Genomic DNA, 19,451 nt, shown 5'->3' with positions numbered 1-19,451 from the left:
TATAACGTGTTCATTTCAGATGGTCTGTATCGCTGCAGTCAGTTCAGACACCTGGGTCTCTTCCTCTGAGGTGCCTCCCCTCACCCTCCACGCATGGTGCTGCTCGGGCCTTTCACTGCAGCTGCCTACCAGAGCCATACATAGAGAGAGTTTGGCTAAGTATGGATGCCACGTTGCTGGCCTCTTCCGTAAACCTGAGAATTGTTGTCGCCCGGGGGCTGCGATGCCGCACCCCCTTCTCTGTATATCTTAAGATGTGTTGGCTGCAAATGTGTTAACGGTCACCTCCGTAACGTTGCCATGACGTAACATTCAAAACTGCAAGGCGGCCAAAATCTGTACCAGGTGTTCCATTCGGGTACGTCACTGGTACCGGCTGGTCCATTCTGGTACGTCACTGGTACCGGCTGGAAATCCCACATCGGTGCATCCCTATCGGACGCCCTGTTCCCAGTCACCTCATTGGGTGTTGGTGGTTAATGTGAACTTTCCTCGAGTCGATGGCTCCGTACCTGATGATCCAACCACAACTACACACCATCATCAACCCTGGACGCTGGCAGACCTTTTCAGCGGCACGAGGACAAGACCCCAAAAAAGGCCACTTCCTTAAAGGGGCACTTCACCAAATGCTGATATATTTTGCACATAATCTCACACACATCCAAAAACACTCAACAGTTTTGCACACATCTGTTTAGTTTGACAGTTAGTAAATGAGGCCACCGTGAATATGGCCACCGGTGATGTCATCTGGGACATTGCATCCTTGTGTTGTGTTAATGACACTCCATTAAATGATTTAGAGGAAAAAATGCCATATTCAAACTAATTTACTCTCAATAACTTGTCAAACTAAATGAATGTGTGCAAAACAGTTTTAGAGTTTTTGGATGCATCTGACTATGAGCAAAATTAACCAGTGTTGTCTTTTTGCTGAAGTGTCCCTTTAAACATAATAGGAGTTCCGTACTGCATAGGGGTCACAGCCTGTGGGAGAGGTGGCCGGGGTTTTGGTTAAAGTGTCTTTTCTACGGTAGAAGCCAGCGATGTCCTATCTTAATTTTCCAATAAGAACAAGGCGCTCTGGGACCTAAGACGGAAAAAAGGCCTCACGCACGCTACTGACGCTGTGCACATACATGACACACGCTGTCACCCAGCGGGGTGACGAGGGAAGACCAGACCGCATGTTGCTACGGGTCCCGGCCCGCCGCAGCCCCTGGGAGTCAGTCGTGTCGTCCAATGCAGTTACGACACACCGTTTGTCACCTTGTCACAGTCGGTACGGAAGGTGGCAGTTCTTGCGGGTGCAGGGTGGCAGTTCTTGTGGGTGCAGGGTGGCAGTTCCTGTGGGTGCAGGGTGACAGTTCTTGTGGGTGCAGGGTGGCAGTTCTTGTGGGTGCATGCCTGTGATCGGACTGTTACACACCCTTTAGGATTGTGGGTGTGTGTGTTTTTTTTTTTTTTTTTTTTTTTTTTAATGCATCCGGTTTTTGTGAGTTTATGCTACAGAGATTTTCATACATCACCCACTGGTATGGGTACTACAGGGTCAAACGACTAAAGGTTTAGTTTACCATGATCAACTTCCTCTGTTTATTATGAATGCACTGATGAGGCTGAACCCTCTTGTTTTATTTTCTCTGAAGTCTGGCGTTTTCTTTTGTTTGTTTTTTTTGCTGTTAGGCAGCTGCAATGATAAATCACTTCCTGGTATATATATATATGAAAGGTGTTTTCCCTGAAAAATAACTGTACAAAGTGTCATTTTAAATCAATAATATATATCTTAAAGGGCGTTTGGTGTTTTCCTTGTATCGCGCTGTTCCCCCAGTGGTAGACTTCAGAGTACATGACAGCATTCTATTTTTATTTATTGATGACAATGATTTGTTGTATAAAGTTATGTGATTCTGTATATGAATAGAATTTGAATGGTATCACAATTTAGAAAAGCCATTAAAAGGTATGAATATCTGAATACCTTTTTTGTTTTGTTATTATATGTGTAGTCGGGTAAATCTGTGTACAGTACAAGGTATCCTTTTTTGAATTTATTTCAAATATAATTTTTTAACTCAAGTGCAACAGAAGATTTGAGCTATATATGGGCGAGGGTGGGGTAAAGAACACTAATGAATATCTACCCGGTTTGTGCGTCATGCTTTCTGAAAAGCTGTGTCATGTAAAGCTATTTACACCAGGGGCGAGGTCTGTACGAGACGACGACAACAACACAATCACGTTTCCTTGACGACTGCGTGGAAGCCTGGCGGGGACCGGTTCTGGGACTAGAGTTGTTTTGTTTTTTTACTGGGACCAGTCCAAGTGTTTTTATTTAAAAGCTAATACACATCAAAGTAGTGGGACAGAAAGATGACACGGCACACGTGAACTGAAAAAGGCTTTTCTGTAGCGCCGGTCCCGTTCACTCGCTAACCTCCGCACTTGACTTAAAGCGATTCCTTGACATTTAGAATTAGAATTTGTCATTTTCCTTCAGCTGTCATTATTATATAAAAAAATAAAAACATGTTAGCATTTCTTATTGAAATCAATGGGTACCACTGCTATTGATCTAGCTTGTGGCTATTAGTCCCCATTGGTTTGAATAAGGAACGCTAACAGCTAACATGTTTCCGGTTGGCTGAAGGAATCTCACATTGTGACGAGTGCCTGGCAAAGAAAAAGAGGGCAGTGTCAAGCGATCCCTTTATCTTGTGTCTGAACCTCGACTGTGGTGTTGTCGCTCACTCCTGGCCGCTCAAGTCTAGGGATGCACCAATACCACACTGCCGTCGGCCAAACGCTAGACTTTCACCCGTCAGCCGATGCCAAGTACCGATTCCAACATAGCCCGTTTTGTTTTGGGGTCATTGGACGGAAATGATTGACATTTTATAAATTTTTCTCCATTACTTAGATCTACATGGACATACGTCTATGTGTAGAGAAAGGCAGCAAATCACGTTGCTTTGCTTTAATCGTTCTGTCATGTTACACATGGCTCCTGGTGCTGAGTTTTACTATTGGTGTGGGGGGGGGGGGGTCTTCCAACAACCCGTTCCATTCTGGTACCTTACTGGTGCCGGCTGGTCCATTCTGGTACCTCACTGGTACCGGCTGGTCCATTCTGGTACCTCACTGGTACCGGCTGGAAATCCCACACTTGGTATCGGTGCATCCCTATCGGACGCCCTGTTCCCAGTCACCTCATTGTGTGTTGGTGGTTAATGTGAACTTTCCCCGAGTGTGTTTGTATTTTTTATTTGTGCATCAACAGTCAGCATCATGGCCACTCCTCCTGGCCAAGCAGCCGGCCAGTGAGCGCTGCAGTCCATGGCTTTATGTTGCATAAAACAGTTAGCGGTCTCTGTGAGATGACATGACAAGTGTGACGTTCTCTGGGCGGGAAGGTTCAAGACGACCAAAATGCTTTTTTTTTGTATTTTATTCTTGTGTGTGTGTACCCCCCCCCCCCCCAACCCCAGTCAGTCCTCTGCAAGAAAATGAAATAAGCTGAATATTTTTTTAAACTGACGAAAAGAAAGCGAGAGAGAAAGAGAAAAAACTAAACATAAAAAGAATCTTAACCTTGTCTTGTGTGAAGACCACCGTGGTGAAGCTTCCTGATTCTCTACGTGAAGAACAAAGCGTACATGTGTGTGTGTGAAGTGTAGCCTCTTAATGTCTGTTAATGTAGGCATAGTCAGTATGTTGACATGGTATTTTGTTAAATGGCACCGTTCACAATGTCTCCCCCGCCCTGTTCTTATGACCTCCGGCGCGGCGTTCAGTCACATGGCGGTGAAGCGTTTCCCTCCAAAATGAATGAAATCCTTTGATCTTCACGCCAAGTTAAACTAAAAGGCCCCGCTCGAAACCAATACCGAAGAGACTATTTGAAACGGCGTTCCATCTCATTGAGGATCTAGGTGCTTGAGGCACCGCGCCTCTGGCCGTCGAGAAGGATGCAGTAGAGAACTCCACGGAAAGCTAAAATACTGATGAAAATAATTTTAGTTGGGACAGCAGTTTAGTCGTTGGTTAAATCTTAACACGGGGTCGGGCGAGGCTGGTAGAATGATGATTTCTCTAAATTTTTCCTACAATCTTTCGTTAACTTCCTACAGTACCGCCTTCATCCTGCCTTGTGCACAAACCCCGGGAGAGTAAGTGATCATCAGTGATCTAGATTCTTACTGCTTAGTTAGTCATAGAACCGTGCGAAGTTGTTAAGATACACCGGACTGATATCAACACTTCTATATTAACCTAATGATTACAGACCCTGTGGCACGTGACCAGGGTGACCCAAGGGGGGCACCTGACACGTCACAATCCGAGGCGTGGGGGTGAACGGTGCCGTCTAACGCTTTCTTTAGACACGTCAGTCGTTTCAACTAGACGATTGGCTGAATCAGCGGTTAGGCTGCGGGCTCATGTGTTGGACGTAAAGACGCTGCCTCCGAGGTCGTCGCCGTCCCCCCTCCCCTCCCCCCACGGGGGCCGCTGGTGAAACATGTCATTACGTCTCTCGTCTCCGGGTTGTAGAAGTCCTCTGTCCTGCATCTGTCCTTACTGCTGCGATAGTCTTCCTTGAACGCTGTACGACTCGATAGGTCATGCCGTACGACTCGATAGGTCATGCCGTACGACTCAATAGGATATACCGTACGACTCGATAGGTCATGCTGTACGACTCGTTAGGTCATACCGTACGACTCGTTAGGTCATACCGTACGACTCGATAGGTCATGCCGTACGGCTCGATAGGTCATGCCGTATGACTCGATAGGTCATGCCGTACGACTCGATAGGTCATGCCGTACGACTCGATAGGTCATGCCGTACGGCTCGATAGGTCATACCGTACGACTCCATAGGTCATACCGTACGACTCCATAGGTCATACCGTACGACTCCATAGGTCATACCGTACGACTCGATAGGTTATACCGTACGACTCGATAGGTCATACCGTACGACTCGATAGGTCATGCCGTACGACTCGATAGGTCATACCGTATGACTCGATAGGTCATGCCGTACGACTCGATAGGTCATACCGTACGACTCGATAGGTCATGCCGTACGACTCGATAGGTCATACCGTAAGACTCGATAGGTCATACCGTACGACTCGTTAGGTCATACCGTACGACTCGATAGATCATACCGTACGACTCGATAGATCATACCGTATGACTCGATAGGTCATACCGTACGACTCGTTAGGTCATACCGTACGACTCGATAGATCATACCGTATGACTCGATAGATCATACCGTATGACTCGATAGGTCATACCGTACACCTCGATAGGTTATACCTTACAATTCGATAGGTCATGCCGTACGACTCGATAGGTTATACCGTACGATTCGATACGTTATGCCGTATGACTCGATAGGTTATACTGTACGACTCGATAGGTCATGCCGTACGACTCGATAGGTATACCGTACGACACCATAGGTATAAAGTACAATTATACAGCGACGCAAAACCGGTCGCGCTTACTATACATTTTTACTTTTCCAAACGATTCCTCTCAGGGGCAGAAGTAATTTGTGCGGTTGTTGTTGGTGATTAAGTGAGTTGTGAAGAGCAGGACTCGCGGTGCCGTGGTGACATGTCTCAGCGGTGAGCCTCTTCTAACTGTCAGGAGCAGGGAGTGTGTTTGTGTGTGTCGCTGTAAGCCGGAATGTTCTGTACCATTAACTCTCAACCACACGTGCAACGCTGTTTGTACAGTTCCATAACAACGCTAAGATGAACTGAGAAAACCTAGTTTGCTTCTTTCCAAAACCAATAAAAAATATAACTGGACGCAGGTGTGCTTTCTCATTACATTTTTATTCAAATTCATTGTACGATTTTAGCTTGTGTTTGTAGCTCATCAGCAGTTAGGCCGGTTCGATTCCCCGGACCGGCAGGAAATATATGGGTGGGGTAGTGAATGAATAATGCTCTCCCCTTCCTCAGTACCAACCGCTGAAGTCCCCTTGAGCAAGGCAACAGTGTCAGACTGTGGTTATACTGGGCAGCTCCTAATGGTCAACAGTGTCAGACTGTGGTTGTACTGGGCAGCTCCTAGTGGTCAACAGTGTCAGACTGTGGTTGTACTGGGCAGCTCCTAGTGGTCAACAGTATCAGGCTAAGGTTTCTTCTGGTTGCGAATGTATTTAGCTGTGTGTGTGTGCGTGTGCATGCACATGTCTTACTTGGAAAAAATTTATTCACACCTCATAGACTATTTTGCAAGAACATTTATTCAACAAAAATAAAAAATGATTCAGTAAATTTCAAATCTCACAGTAAGATGTTTATGGGCTTCACATGCAACGCTATTTATTTATTGATTGATTCTCATTGTTCTCAAGATCTCAAAGAGGTAATAGTCGACATCCATTGGCACAATACGTTAAAGTTAAAACACAAAACTAATATTAAAAGCAATACAATAAAAAGAAAAACATAAGAGCTGTGTGTTGTGATTATTATACATCTGTTATGTGGCAGCGTTCATATTTTTGGTGATTTGGCTTCTGATAGCTTGCATTCAGCATCATGACAGTTGTTTATTCAGAGGACTTTGGTCGCTTGAGGGGAGAGAGGAGAGGAGAGAGGAGAAAGGAGAGGGGGAGGAGGGGAGGGAGAGAAAGAAAAGGGATGAAGAGAGAGAGAGACTGGACCTCAGCACAGGAAGTTGAGGTCACTCTTCCTGCAGCCGACCTGACAGCAGAAGGTCGTCACCATGTTGTCCATGTCTCGTCTGGTGACCTCCGACCCCATGCTGCTGCTGCTGCTGCTGCCCAGGCTTTCTGAGCTGCTCTGATCCATCGCTATAAAACCTGCAACACAACCAGGGATGACAAGTAAGTTACTGCTTTTACTCCACTACTGTGACTGTATTTAAATATTCTATTTGAATGAATGAATGAATGAATTTATTCACACACACACACGATATATTACATATGCATATCTTCATGTGGAAACAACAATGACGAAATTGTGTGCATGTGCCAGGTCTCCCAAGAAGCTATTTAAAACTCGAGTATTTCCAATCTTGGGGGACTTCATACCTTTACCCCACTATGTATATTCTGGCGCAGTGTGCTACTACCATATATACCATGCATACTATTATTACTATATATATACCATGCTATACTATTATTACTATTTATTACATGGCGTTTTAACATTCGCCAAAATGCTTGATTGTGATTGGTCAATAGCGTTCCGTTGCCCCTAGCAGCTGTCAATTATTTCTCGATAATTCACCGCTGCTAGCGGCAACGCACAATAATGACCGCTGCTAGGGGCAACAGAGATTGTGACCAATCACAATCAAGCATTTTGATCGCAGTCACGAAAGCTAAGCTTTACCATATGCACAGCTGCACTACATCAGGTGCAATCAAGTCCACACACCTGCCGATGACAGAGGAGCAACAGAACAACTGCGTCTGCATTTGATCTTGTCTTGTCGATGGTGTAAAATGAATTACGTATATTGTTAGTAAGTTAGCCCTGTAATAAGCGGGATAATGTATAGCTATACTCGGTCATTGTCGCAAAATAATTGACCTTAACTGCGTTTAGAACGGCGCGGCGCCTCTGTGTTCCAGAACGCAGTCTCTGTCAATTATTTTGCGACAATGACCTCGTAGCTATACATTATCCCTTAGTTTCAAGTTTCAAGTTTCTTTATTAGTTGTCATACAGAAGTACAGAATACTTTTATATAAAATGCTTCTTTCTGTTTTGCTCCAGAGATTGTGCTAGATAAAAATAGATAAGTATAAAATAAGTATAGTAAGTATAAAATAGAAGTCAAGTACGTAGACAAAAGTGTTCAGTATATACAATGTACAATGCAGAGTAGAAGTAACTGAGTTACAATACAATATACTATACAGGACAAAGCAGAAATGGGATGAGGTACAATTTAGGTACAATTTACAGTAAGGTGTAATGAGGTATGGGTTGTAGTGCAAATTCTTTACTAATAAATATAAAGTGTGTTTAGGTGTTCTAAAGTGGGTAAAGTGGGTGCTGCAGTGAGTTGTTTGTTTAAAGTGAGTGTGTGCGTGTGGATGTGTGTGCTGTGAGTGCATTTGATGGTTGTTACATAGTGTTATTGTCATTTAGCATTCTGATGGCCTGAGGATAGAAGCTACTTTTAGGACGCGGCCGGGGATGCCGTCCGGTCCTGCTGCCTTCCTGATATTCACTTTCTTAAAGGTCCTCCTCACCTCATGTTCTGTTATCCTGAACACTGAGTCTCCATCAGCAGTGCCCCCCCCCCCCCCCCCCCTCTATTGCAGTGGTTTGTAGGCTGGTGCTGTTATTCACAGCCTCAAACCTCGCATAGAAGGTATTGAGAACATTTGCTAAGGAGATGTCACTGTTCAGCTTGAGGGAGGTGCCTTTGTAATCTGTCATCGTTCTGAGGCCCTGCCACATACCTCTAGAGTCAGCCTGTTCAAACTGAAGTTCAACTTTATCCCTGTAACGCTGTTTTGCCTCTATTATTGTCCTCCTTACGTTGTATATCGCCGCCTTCATGTTGCCTGTCACAAGCCCGGCATTGTAGGCTGAGGTGCGCACTTACATACACCATATATACTATTATTATTATATACACCATGTATACTATTATTACTATATATACCATAGAATGTATCTTGTTGCCCAGATTAATTATATTTTATATTTTTCCTCTGTCATTTTCCTCATGGTGTCCAAAAAGATGTTCAGACCAAGAGGGGACGGCTCTAGAAACCTTTAATCTTTTAAAGTTGGGCTATATTCTCTTACATTTGGAGAAATAGGTACAGTACAATTGCTGGTGTTAGGAACCATTGTTTTCAAAATAAATATAACTTTTCCAAATACACTTTTATATTTGTTGTCAAACCTTGCATAGAGCAATTGCTTTACATTTTTGAGAGCATCTGCCTATCAATCATGCATAATTGAGGTAATGTTCCCATCTAATAAGGAAACCACAAATGACCAAAAAGATTTCAACAGTATGATGTGTCTTCCGCAGTGTCCTCTAACTCTAATCACCCTTGCTGATCGGCTAACTGAGTTTCCCTCTGTTGGCGTGCATGTGTGTGTGTTCACAGGCTTGTACATGTAGGTCTGTCTATATGCATGTGTGTGCGTATATGTGCATGTGTGTTTGTGTGTTTATTTGTGCGTGTGTGGGGGGGGGGGGGGGGCAGTGATTTATGTGATAATGTTATGAGACGTGGGTTTGTCTGGTCTTAATGGGACACAACAGGACTGCATGTCCCAGAGCACCTGCTTCCCTGCCTGTCTACACTGTGCCCCCATTAGCCGAATTAAAACAATAACAGATATTGAAAGCTGAAGTAGTTCTGAAAAAAGGGTGAAAAGCACTTACGAGCACATTCTACAGACAATTACACAGCAATAACAACTCAATAACAACTGTGTTAATAAACAAACAAACAAACAAACAAATATACCCAGGCGGACTGTTTCAGGCTTAGGTTAAAAAGGGTAACCTACCTGTAAGTTCCACTATAGAGCTACAGAAGGCTAGCCAGGGTTTAATCCATATTGTTGTTCTGGTTTTCACTATAGAGCTAAATAAGGCTAGCCAGGGTTTAATTGTTGTTCTGGTTTTCATTATAGAGATAAAGGAGGCTAGCCAGGGTTGAATCCATATTATTGTTCTGGTTTTCACTATAGAGCTACAGAGGGCTAGCCAGGGTTGAATCCATATTATTGTTCTGGTTTTCATTATAGAGATAAAGGAGGCTAGCCAGGGTTGAATCCATATTATTGTTCTGGTTTTCATTATAGAGATAAAGGAGGCTAGCCAGGGTTGAATCCATATTATTGTTCTGGTTTTCATTATAGAGATAAAGGAGGCTAGCCAGGTTTGAATCCATATTGTTGTTCTGGTTTTCATTATAGAGATAAAGGAGGCTAGCCAGGGTTGAATCCATATTATTGTTCTGGTTTTCACTATAGAGCTACAGAGGGCTAGCCAGGGTTGAATCCATATTATTGTTCTGGTTTTCACTATAGAGCTACAGAGGGCTAGCCAGGGTTGAATCCATATTGTTGTTCTGGTTTTCACTATATAGCTACAGTAGGGTGACCATATTTTAATTTCCAAAAAAGAGGACATGCTGGCCCCAGCCTCGAGATACTTAATGATACTTTGCACAATCGAAGCGGGCATGGCCACCTTCATTTCACTATGTCTTGTGTACTGTACTGTATGTGATGAATAAACCTCTTGAATCTCTACTCAAAGTTTACTCAAAGATGCCTTTATTGTTTTAACATATGCTTGGAAACATGCACCCAGAAAAGCTGCACTTTTTTTTAAACTTGAACTTGAGGACTGCATACTTTTTTTGCAAAGCTTATCTTTATACTTTATGCTTATAGCACATGCATACGCCTGGTCTCTTTTGAAAGATAACATTCTGAAGTTTCGTACACAATAAAGAAATAAAGAAAAATCACTTTTAGTGCTAATGAGTAACATAGGTCTGAACATGAGTTGAACTTGTGTACTCACGTTTTTGTGTAGTAGTTGCAATATTCAAAAATAATATATATATTTTTTGTATAAGCTGGAAAACGCCGCAAATCCATAGCCTGAAGGGACATGGGCCTGAAGGGACATTAACGTGTGTTGTCGGGCCTTACAAATACATTTGATTTTGATTTGATTATCAATAAGGTAGGATATCTGGAAGACACAAACACACAATTTTTTAAATCACATGCCATGAAACTCTGGGACCTGGCTGAATTTAAGACTGCACAAATCATGTTTAAATCACGAAACTATTCACTCCCGGGTAACATCCAAAAATTATGTTATAGAGAGGGGGGTTACAATTTAGAGGAGAGTCTAACTTCAAGAAACAGGCTGTTCATTCAACAATGTATGTATATTTCAGTTTGTGGAGTGAATATGAGTTGCATAAGATAATAGAGTGTGAAGGTATACTGAATACTGTCTATCTGTATGTCATGTATGTCATATGTTATGATGAATTGAAAATGGGGGACCCTGATGTAAACAAGATGAAAGTCTTTATCTGGTCTGCATCCCCTTAACAATTGTGTGTATTGAGCCGTACTGTATTGTACCCATTCTGCAATCTGTTAATAAAGTTTTCAATCAATCAATCAATCAATCAAGGGGGTAGGAATACATACGTTTACACTTCATCACTCCTGCTTGTTTGTTTTTTCATCTGTTTATTACTTGTTATTTATTATTATTTATTTTCAATTTATGTTCAAAATAAATAAACGCATTCATTCAAGATATTGTGTGAGCAAAAGTATAGTTAATTTACTCATACAACAGTATGTACATCCTCTGGCCTCGCGCGGATCTCACAGCTGTGCCCGCACAGTGCAATACTCCAATTCAGCCATTGGGTGGGTGGCAGTGCTGAGCGGCCCTCACAGTGCGGTCCTCACAGTGCGGCCGTCAGAGCGCGGCCCTGAGAGCGCCGCTGGCTCTGCGGCTCTGCAGCTGCATGCTTCTCCGGGAGTCCGGGGTGATAATCGTGCGCGCCATGTAAAAAGTCGCACGCCTGACATATCGGCATGTAACTCGAGAACCGAGGCATGGATTTTGGCGATTCAGATGGCATTCGAACGGCAACAAATAGCGCTTTAATTCGGTTTAATTATATGTTCGGCGAAAAATGCTCGCAAAGGGCCGTGAAACTGAAACTGAAACTGAAAAACAATGAAACCCCGGACATTTCCATGAATTTATAAACACCCCCCCCCCCGGACGCCCCGGACAGGGCGTGAAAAGAGGACATGTCCGGGCAAAAGAGGACGTTTGGTCACCCTAAGCTACAGAGAGCTAGCCAGAGTTGAATCCATATTATTGTTCTGGTTTTCACTATATAGCTACAGAGAGCTAGCCAGGGTTTAATCCATATTGTTGGTCTGGTTTTCACTATAGAGATAAAGGAGGCTAGCCAGGGTTTAACCAGTTAACATGCATCATCCTTTGTGGGATGATGTGCCCGCCGGCGGAACACAGCACTTTGCGAGCGTCTAGCGGCTCGGATCTGCATTCTTTATACAACATATTATATATGTAAGCCCTATTTGTTGCCGTTCGAATGCCACCTCACTCGACGGAATCCGTGCATCGGTTCTCGAGTTACATGCCGATATCTCAGGGGTGCGACTTTGTACATGCGAGCGTAAGATTATCATCCCGGACTCCCGAGGCTGTAGAACTGTCAATCATTCGCGATTGCAAAAATTATTGGAGAGGGTTGAGTGTAGCTTTTTTTTTTTTTTTTTTTTTATTATTATTATTGTTACAAAGGATCAGATTAAACCGAATATATATATTTATTGATTGATATATATTGCATAGTATTTGTATATCGTTTGATATCCCTTGTATATTCCTTGTACATATACACGGAATATCCCTTTAGCCTAGTACAGACCATAATATTTCATTCTCCTATTGGACAGCGGTCCACAGGCGCCAGGGCCATGCCTCCAGAGTCAGGTTCAAAGCCACCGTCAAGACATGTCTGTACATGCCCGGCCTTGCCCAGGAATACGAGACAGAAATGAGGTTGGCACTAGATTGTTCGCCGTGCATATAAATATGGCGCAGGTGAATACAGAAGTAGAGTTACCCAATAAGTTGAAGCCTCACCCACGATACTCCGTGCGGTGAAGTATGGCCTGTTTGGCCCCAAGTAGAGCATTGAGACCGCGTGCGAATTAATAACTGAATTGTCAGAGTTTGGCGCTATACCGTCGAGTGCGACATATTTCTATTAAGTCAGTAATAGTCTATTTGTGTATAGTGTATCGTGCGGCTAAAGTTCTACAGTGACCAGCATCACCAACGCTTCCTCGTACCAGCTAGAGTGCTTATCCAGGCTGGGCTGCTTTCATGGCGCTTTCACCCGAGGAGACCTAGACGAGAACCGTGTGGACATGTACACTGGATTAATCTACCCGACGACTACATAGCCCTTTGCGGCTGGATTATATTTGTTTTGGTCCTGTGATTTATGGAGCGGAGAATCGCAGACGCCTACACGTGTGGGATTTACCCTGTGAGGAGCCACGTCGAGTCTGCGCCTCAGAGAGCCTGAGGCCGGCTAGCTTTCTTCACTGTGGAGCTACAGTCTACGGAGAACAGCTGTATTCGTCTGTGGATCAAGAGACTATTGCACCGTCTCCTGTACTTGGAGTCTCCTTAGTCATCGTTGACCAGACTCTCTACTACCGACAGATCCTCTACCCCTGCTGGCTTACAACCGGGGGGACCCTTCCAGTATCTCCCGCTATATATTACTAGTGTACCATAGATATAATTCCCTAAGATTCAGGTTGTATAATTACCTCCTGCGTAACCAGAGAATGGACATTCATTATTGATTTGCCTACGCACATTCCTTTGCCTTATAAGCGCATCCAAAGTAAAATAGAGAAGTATATTATGTACCTTTTGCTGCAATAAATACTTAATTACCACTTTGTGTGGAACCGATTCATTGTGGGAAGTGTTCATCATATTTATATATCATGTACTGTATGGCCAGTAATTAAAGTACATAAAGCGGTAGTGGTTTAATGATACCATACTTATCAATACAGTCAGGGAATTGTACCCCTCAGTTACAATTGGTCCTTCGAGCCGGAGGGTAACTAGTGTAATATTAATATAGTGGTATTAATATTGACATGGCCTATGATGAACACTCCACAAAACGGTTCTCCTAAAGTAGATCGCCCGCAGCGTAGACGGCAGACACCTCAGTACTTAGAGGATTACGTTGCCAATATACTACCTAGCTTTCTACAGACGGTAAACGCGGAAAAAGTAGATAGTAAAATTATGTCCGACCCTATCGACCAGGCTACCCCGCCAATAGAGGCCCTAGTGGGTTCTAACGTAACTGACCAAGCTCACGGTAGGGACCAGGAGGGACCCGACATGACTTTACCCCCCGCCAAGACCGAAGAAGTAGTCCCCGGAGAGCTCCAGGATAAAGACAGCCCTCCAGGGATGGAACTCTACCCGCTACAAGAAGAGGAGAGCATCCCGGAGATGGATCTCCAGGACTCGCCACAGGAGAACAGATCTCCAATGAGTACTGCCAGGAGCGGATCACCTCAACCAGCGTCTTCCCCCAGCGAGGCGGACAAGATGCTGGCACAGGCATTCCTCGCCAGCCTAGCAGCCTCAACAGAGCGCGATCGACTCCAAGCACAGACGCTTAGTGAGCGCGAACATTCTTCCATGGAAAGAGAACGCCTTCAGGCGCAGCAACGGAGCGACGAAGATCGTATACGTCTAGAGATTAGACGCCTTCAGACGGAAGAGAATATGGTAAGGGACCGGGCCGAAGCCCAGCGCGCCGCCGCCGAAGCCCAGCGCGCCGCTGCCGGTGCCCAAAGAGAAGCAGAGCGCGACCTCGCTCTCACCAAGCGCGAAGCCGAGCGCGACCGATTACAAGCGCAGATAATGGAGCAGCTGATCACCAGGGCAACACCCCCTCCCTCCGCACGGGGTTCCAGGGCCTCGTCAAGACAAGGGTCAAGGGCACCCTCCCCTACCCGATCAAGCGACCCTGAGCCCGACCACCAGAGAGAGCCTATACCCCCCTCCGAACTCCTTCCCCGACCGGTCCACGCGAGACCCAGCTACAAGGAAGAAACGGTCTACACCGCGGAGAGGCTAAATAGACGACTACAGGATCTAGAGGACCTGCCAGAGGAAGGAGAAGAGGGAGAGGAGGAGAATCAAGCCCGACAGCAGCACAGTACTCCACAGGACCAGGAGGTCCAGTACAGCCCAGGCTCTACCCCCGCGGCTCTGCGCTACAGACCCCCGACTCAATTCACGGGTGAGATTGACGCACGACCAGCCCCGAGGAACAGCACCTGGATACGCGGGCCATGGTACCCAGCAGGTACCAGCCCACCAAGAGGCGTAAGAGGAGACTCGCCTAGGAGGCCTCTCTTCCAACGCTCACCGATGTGCCAGCCATCCATGGCATCATACATTGGCACACCGACGTTTCCGGACTTCACCCACGAGAACAGAGCACAGTACACGGAGCTACGAATGTGCTTAGAGACAATGATGTCCGATGTAGCTGATGAACCGTACAAGTATGCTATCCTACTGAAGCACCTCAAGGTGCCCCGAGCGCACAATATAGCGCTGGCCTATGCCACCTCTACTACCCCATACACAGCGGCTCTAGCAGCACTTGACCAAAGATATGGACGCATATGGGACTACGTAATACAAGAGATAAGGCATATTGACCGCCTACCCCCAGCCACAGACAATCGCTCACTAGATGACCTGTCTATCAAGTTCAAGTTCAAGTTCAAGTTCAAGTTCTTTAATAGTTGTCATACAGAAGTACAGAATACTTTCATACAAAATGCTTCTTACTGTTACGCTCCAGAGACTGTGCTAGACAAGATAGTATCAAATAACATAATAACATAATATAGCATGAATTTAGAAGAAGAAAATGAGGTCACAGTTGTTCGGTATAGACATATGTACAATGTTCTGAGTTACCATATAATATACAATACACAACTATGCAGTGTACTAATGTACAGTACTATCTAGTGCAAAGCAGAAATGGGATGAGGTACAATTTTAGGTACAATTTACAGTAAGGTGTACGAGTTGTAGTGCAGTCCTTCATCCATAAATATAAAGTGTGGGGAGTGGGTGCTACAGTGTGTTTGTTTAAAGTGGGTGTGTGCTATAAAGTGTGTGTAGTGGGTGCTACAGTGTGTTTGTTTAAAGTGAGTGTGTGCGTGTGGATGTGTGTGCTATGTGTGTTTGGTGGTTGTTGTTGTGTAGTGTTCATTCATTGTTCGTTTAGCAGCCTGATGGCCTGGGGATAGAAGCTACTTCTGAGTCTTTCTGTGCTCGCCTTGAGACTCCTGTATCGCTTGCCTGACGGCAGCAGTTCAAAGAGGCAGTTGTTCGGGTGGCTCGAGTCCTTAATAATTCTCTTAGCCTTCCCCTTGCAACGCTTGTAGTAAATGTTCTGGAGGGTGGGGAGCCCCCCTCCAATTGTGCGTTCGGCTGAACGTGTCAAGGTACAATCCCTGGTAGGGATGCTGGGGGCGCAAAGAGAAAAGGGTATGCACGAACTGTACGCAAACTCTAATGTCGAGAGGATTTTAGAGAAGCTTCCGCCCGCCCGACAAGAGCGCTTCAGGCGGCAAAGAGACCACCGTGATCCTAACGGTCCCGAGCCATCCCTCCTAGACCTAGCCGACTTCCTGGCGAGAGAAGTCAACAGCCTACGGTTGGATACGTTCATGCGGAGCACCCCAAGCTCCAGAGAGGGACCTAGGAGAGCAAACGATGGCCGAAGATTGGTGACCGTCATGCACCAATCAGAATCAGTACCGAGCAGCAAGAACCACAGTACCCCCTCGATGAAAGAGAAGTGGAAGATGGTTTGCCCGTACTGCGAAAAGGAACACTGGTTGTCACAATGTGACACGTTCAAGAAGATGACCGCCGACGAGGTGAGTCAATGGATAAAGTCCAACCGACGCTGTTACCGATGTGCGCGCAGTCACATGGCAGCCGATTGCCGCTTAAAGAAGAGGTGTAGTCGGTGTGACGGAGCCCACCTAGATGTCCTACACGACAGTAACAGAAGAAAGCCTGCACCCTCAAGCAGCACAAAGGCAAGTGTTATGTACATTGACCCCGCCAGCAGCGGGGGCGCCCGGGTGCTCTTAAAGGTGGTCCGCGTAACACTGAGTTACCAAGATAAGGTCATGGACACTTACGCCGTCCTTGACGACGGGTCAGAGAAGACCCTTCTCCTCGCGTCCGCTGCGGCCCAGCTGGGGCTGCGGGGGAGCGAAAACCAGATGACGATTCGGACAATAAGAAGAGATCTAAAGACGATAAAGGGCGAGAATGTCTCCTTCACTATCGCAGCAAGCGGGCAGCCAGAGAGACGGTATAGGATTACTAATGCTTTCACCAGCCAAGAAATAGGCCTGTCGCAGTACACCTACCCCATCGCCAAGCTGATGGATAAATATGTGCACCTGCGTCAACTACCTATACCGCTCATAGACGGTGCCACCCCGACCCTGCTGATAGGCTCCGACCATGCAGACCTCATCGTCCCGATAGACCGGGTCCACACAGGGCACAGAGGCTGTCCTGCAGCAGTCGAGACCTGCCTAGGATGGACACTACAAGGCCCCCTCGCTAAGTCTCTTAACCGAACAGCAGCCACTAACTGCCTCCACTCCAGAGTGACAGAAGAAGACACCACCCTCCTACAGCATGTCGAGAGGCTATGGACACTAGAGACAATGCCCTTTAAGAACGAAAAGAAAGACATTCGTTCCAAGGAAGACATTTACGCTATAGCCCTCCTCGAGCAGGGGACAAAGAGAGTCAAAGTCAACGGAGTGATGAGATACGCAACTCCACTCCTGAGGCGAGAGGGTATGCCTACCTTCCACGCCCCAAAAGAAGCGACGGAGCGGTATCTATTGAACACAGAGCGGCGCCTAGCCAGAGACCCCGCTCAAGAGACGGTGTACCGCGCTGAGATTAACAAGCTAATCACAGCGGGACACATAAAGAAAATTGACATTAAAGAGGCCGATCAGACGACCGAATCATGGTACGTGCCGCACCACAAAGTCCACCACAACGGCAAGGATCGTATTGTGTTCAACTGCAGCTACCAGATCGGATCACAAAATCTGAATAAAGAGCTCTTGCCCGGCCCAACACTCGGCCCCTCTCTACTAGGCGTGTTACTACGTTTCCGCCAAGACAAGGTGGCCATCAGCGGCGACATCAAAGGGATGTTCCTGCAGGTGAGACTAGTGGAGGAGGACAAGCCCCTGCTGCGGTTCCTATGGAGAGAGAGGATCGGGGATGAGCAACCAGCCATCTATCAATGGGAAGTCCTCCCTTTCGGAACCACATGCAGCCCATGCTGTGCTACGTTTGCACTGCAAAAACACGTCGCAGAGGACCCAGCAGCTGATGAAGAGGTCCGACAAAGTGTAGGAAATAGTTTCTACGTGGACAACTGTCTGCAAAGCGTCTCGACGCCAGAAGAAGCCGAGGCCCTTCTACTCAAGCTCCGCGCCTCCCTGATCAAAGGCGGCTTTGATCTCAGGCAGTGGGCCAGCAGCGACCCGCAAGTATTGCGCAGCCTCTCCCCCGAGGACAAGGCAGCAGGCAGCGAGACCTGGATGGCGACCATCCCAGGAGAAGCCCAAGAAATGACATTAGGACTAGTCTGGCGCTTCAAAACAGACTCGCTCCATTATAAACACACACCCCTGACCAAGGAGCAGGGAAGGTCGACTGCACTACCGACCACCAGACGGAGTGTATACAGAACACTCGCCAGACAATATGACCCGTTGGGATGTATTCTACCTTACACCACCAGGGCAAAGATGATTGTAAGAGCGTTATGGGACAAGGACCAGGGCTGGGACGACCCCATACCCGAACACCTTGCATCCACATGGAGAGAGTGGGAGACGGAACTCAGCTCACTCCCAGGTGTCAACATACGCCGCAGCTACTTCCCACCCACAGTGAGGTCGGAGACGTGCCAGATGGACCTGCACGTCTTCAGCGACGCCTCCGAAGTAGCCTACGGTTCGGTGGCCTACTTGCGTGCCCGAGAGGAGGGAGGAGAAATACATACTGCTTTCATCCTGGCTCGCTCAAGAATAGCCCCACGAAAGCAACAATCTATCCCGCGTCTAGAGCTCTGCGCAGCCCTAGCAGGAGCGCAACTCGCCACGTTAATCCAACGTGAACTCACCATTCCGGTGCAAAGAACAATCTTGTGGTCAGACTCCACGACAGTACTCACATGGATCCGGTCTGATTCGTGCAGATACAAGGTCTTCGTGGGAGTCAGAGTCACAGAGATTCAAGATTTAACAGAAGTAGCAAGCTGGAGGTATGTGGACACAAAACACAACCCAGCTGACGTCATCACCCGGGGAATGTCCCTGGATGACCTCACCCGTCACAACCTATACAGTGACGGGCCAGAGTTCCTCAAGCTCCCGGAAGAAGAGTGGCCTACACCCACCCCACGGGAAGCGAGTAAAGAGGAGGCCGAAAACAAGAAATCTATGTTCTGTGGATTGAACCCACTCGTCTCCACAGACCCCGACATAGACGATTGCCTCACCCTAGAGAGTGCGCAGCTAAAGACATTCCTGTGGCACCACCCAGAGGTTCAGCTCACTACTGACATTACAGCAGCTGACTACGAAGAAGCAGAACTTCTTCTACTACAACGAGCCCAGAGAGACTCGTTCCCCGATGAGCTAGACTGTCTACAGGGAGCAAAGCCCGTCCCATCAGACA

At 46.4% G+C, this 19,451-nt stretch overlaps 1 protein-coding gene across 1 annotated transcript in view; it reads right to left on the bottom strand.

Annotated features, from left to right (window-relative positions):
- Positions 1–6,703: 6,703 nt before the first annotated feature.
- Positions 6,704–19,451, bottom strand: part of insl5a (insulin-like 5a) — a gene marked incomplete at both ends in the record, with an annotated part of 29,925 nt that continues 17,177 nt past the window's right edge. The window contains one exon of the mRNA XM_084311280.1: positions 6,704–6,861. Within this exon, the coding sequence (XP_084167406.1) occupies positions 6,704–6,861 (158 nt within the window). The remainder of the gene's footprint in view (positions 6,862–19,451) is intronic.

The sequence above is a fragment of the Notolepis coatsorum genome (assembly GCF_963971535.1).
Source record: "Notolepis coatsorum genome assembly, chromosome: 3".
NCBI classification, from domain to species: domain Eukaryota; kingdom Metazoa; phylum Chordata; class Actinopteri; order Aulopiformes; family Paralepididae; genus Notolepis; species Notolepis coatsorum.
This window is presented reverse-complemented; position numbering and strand designations above follow the sequence as displayed.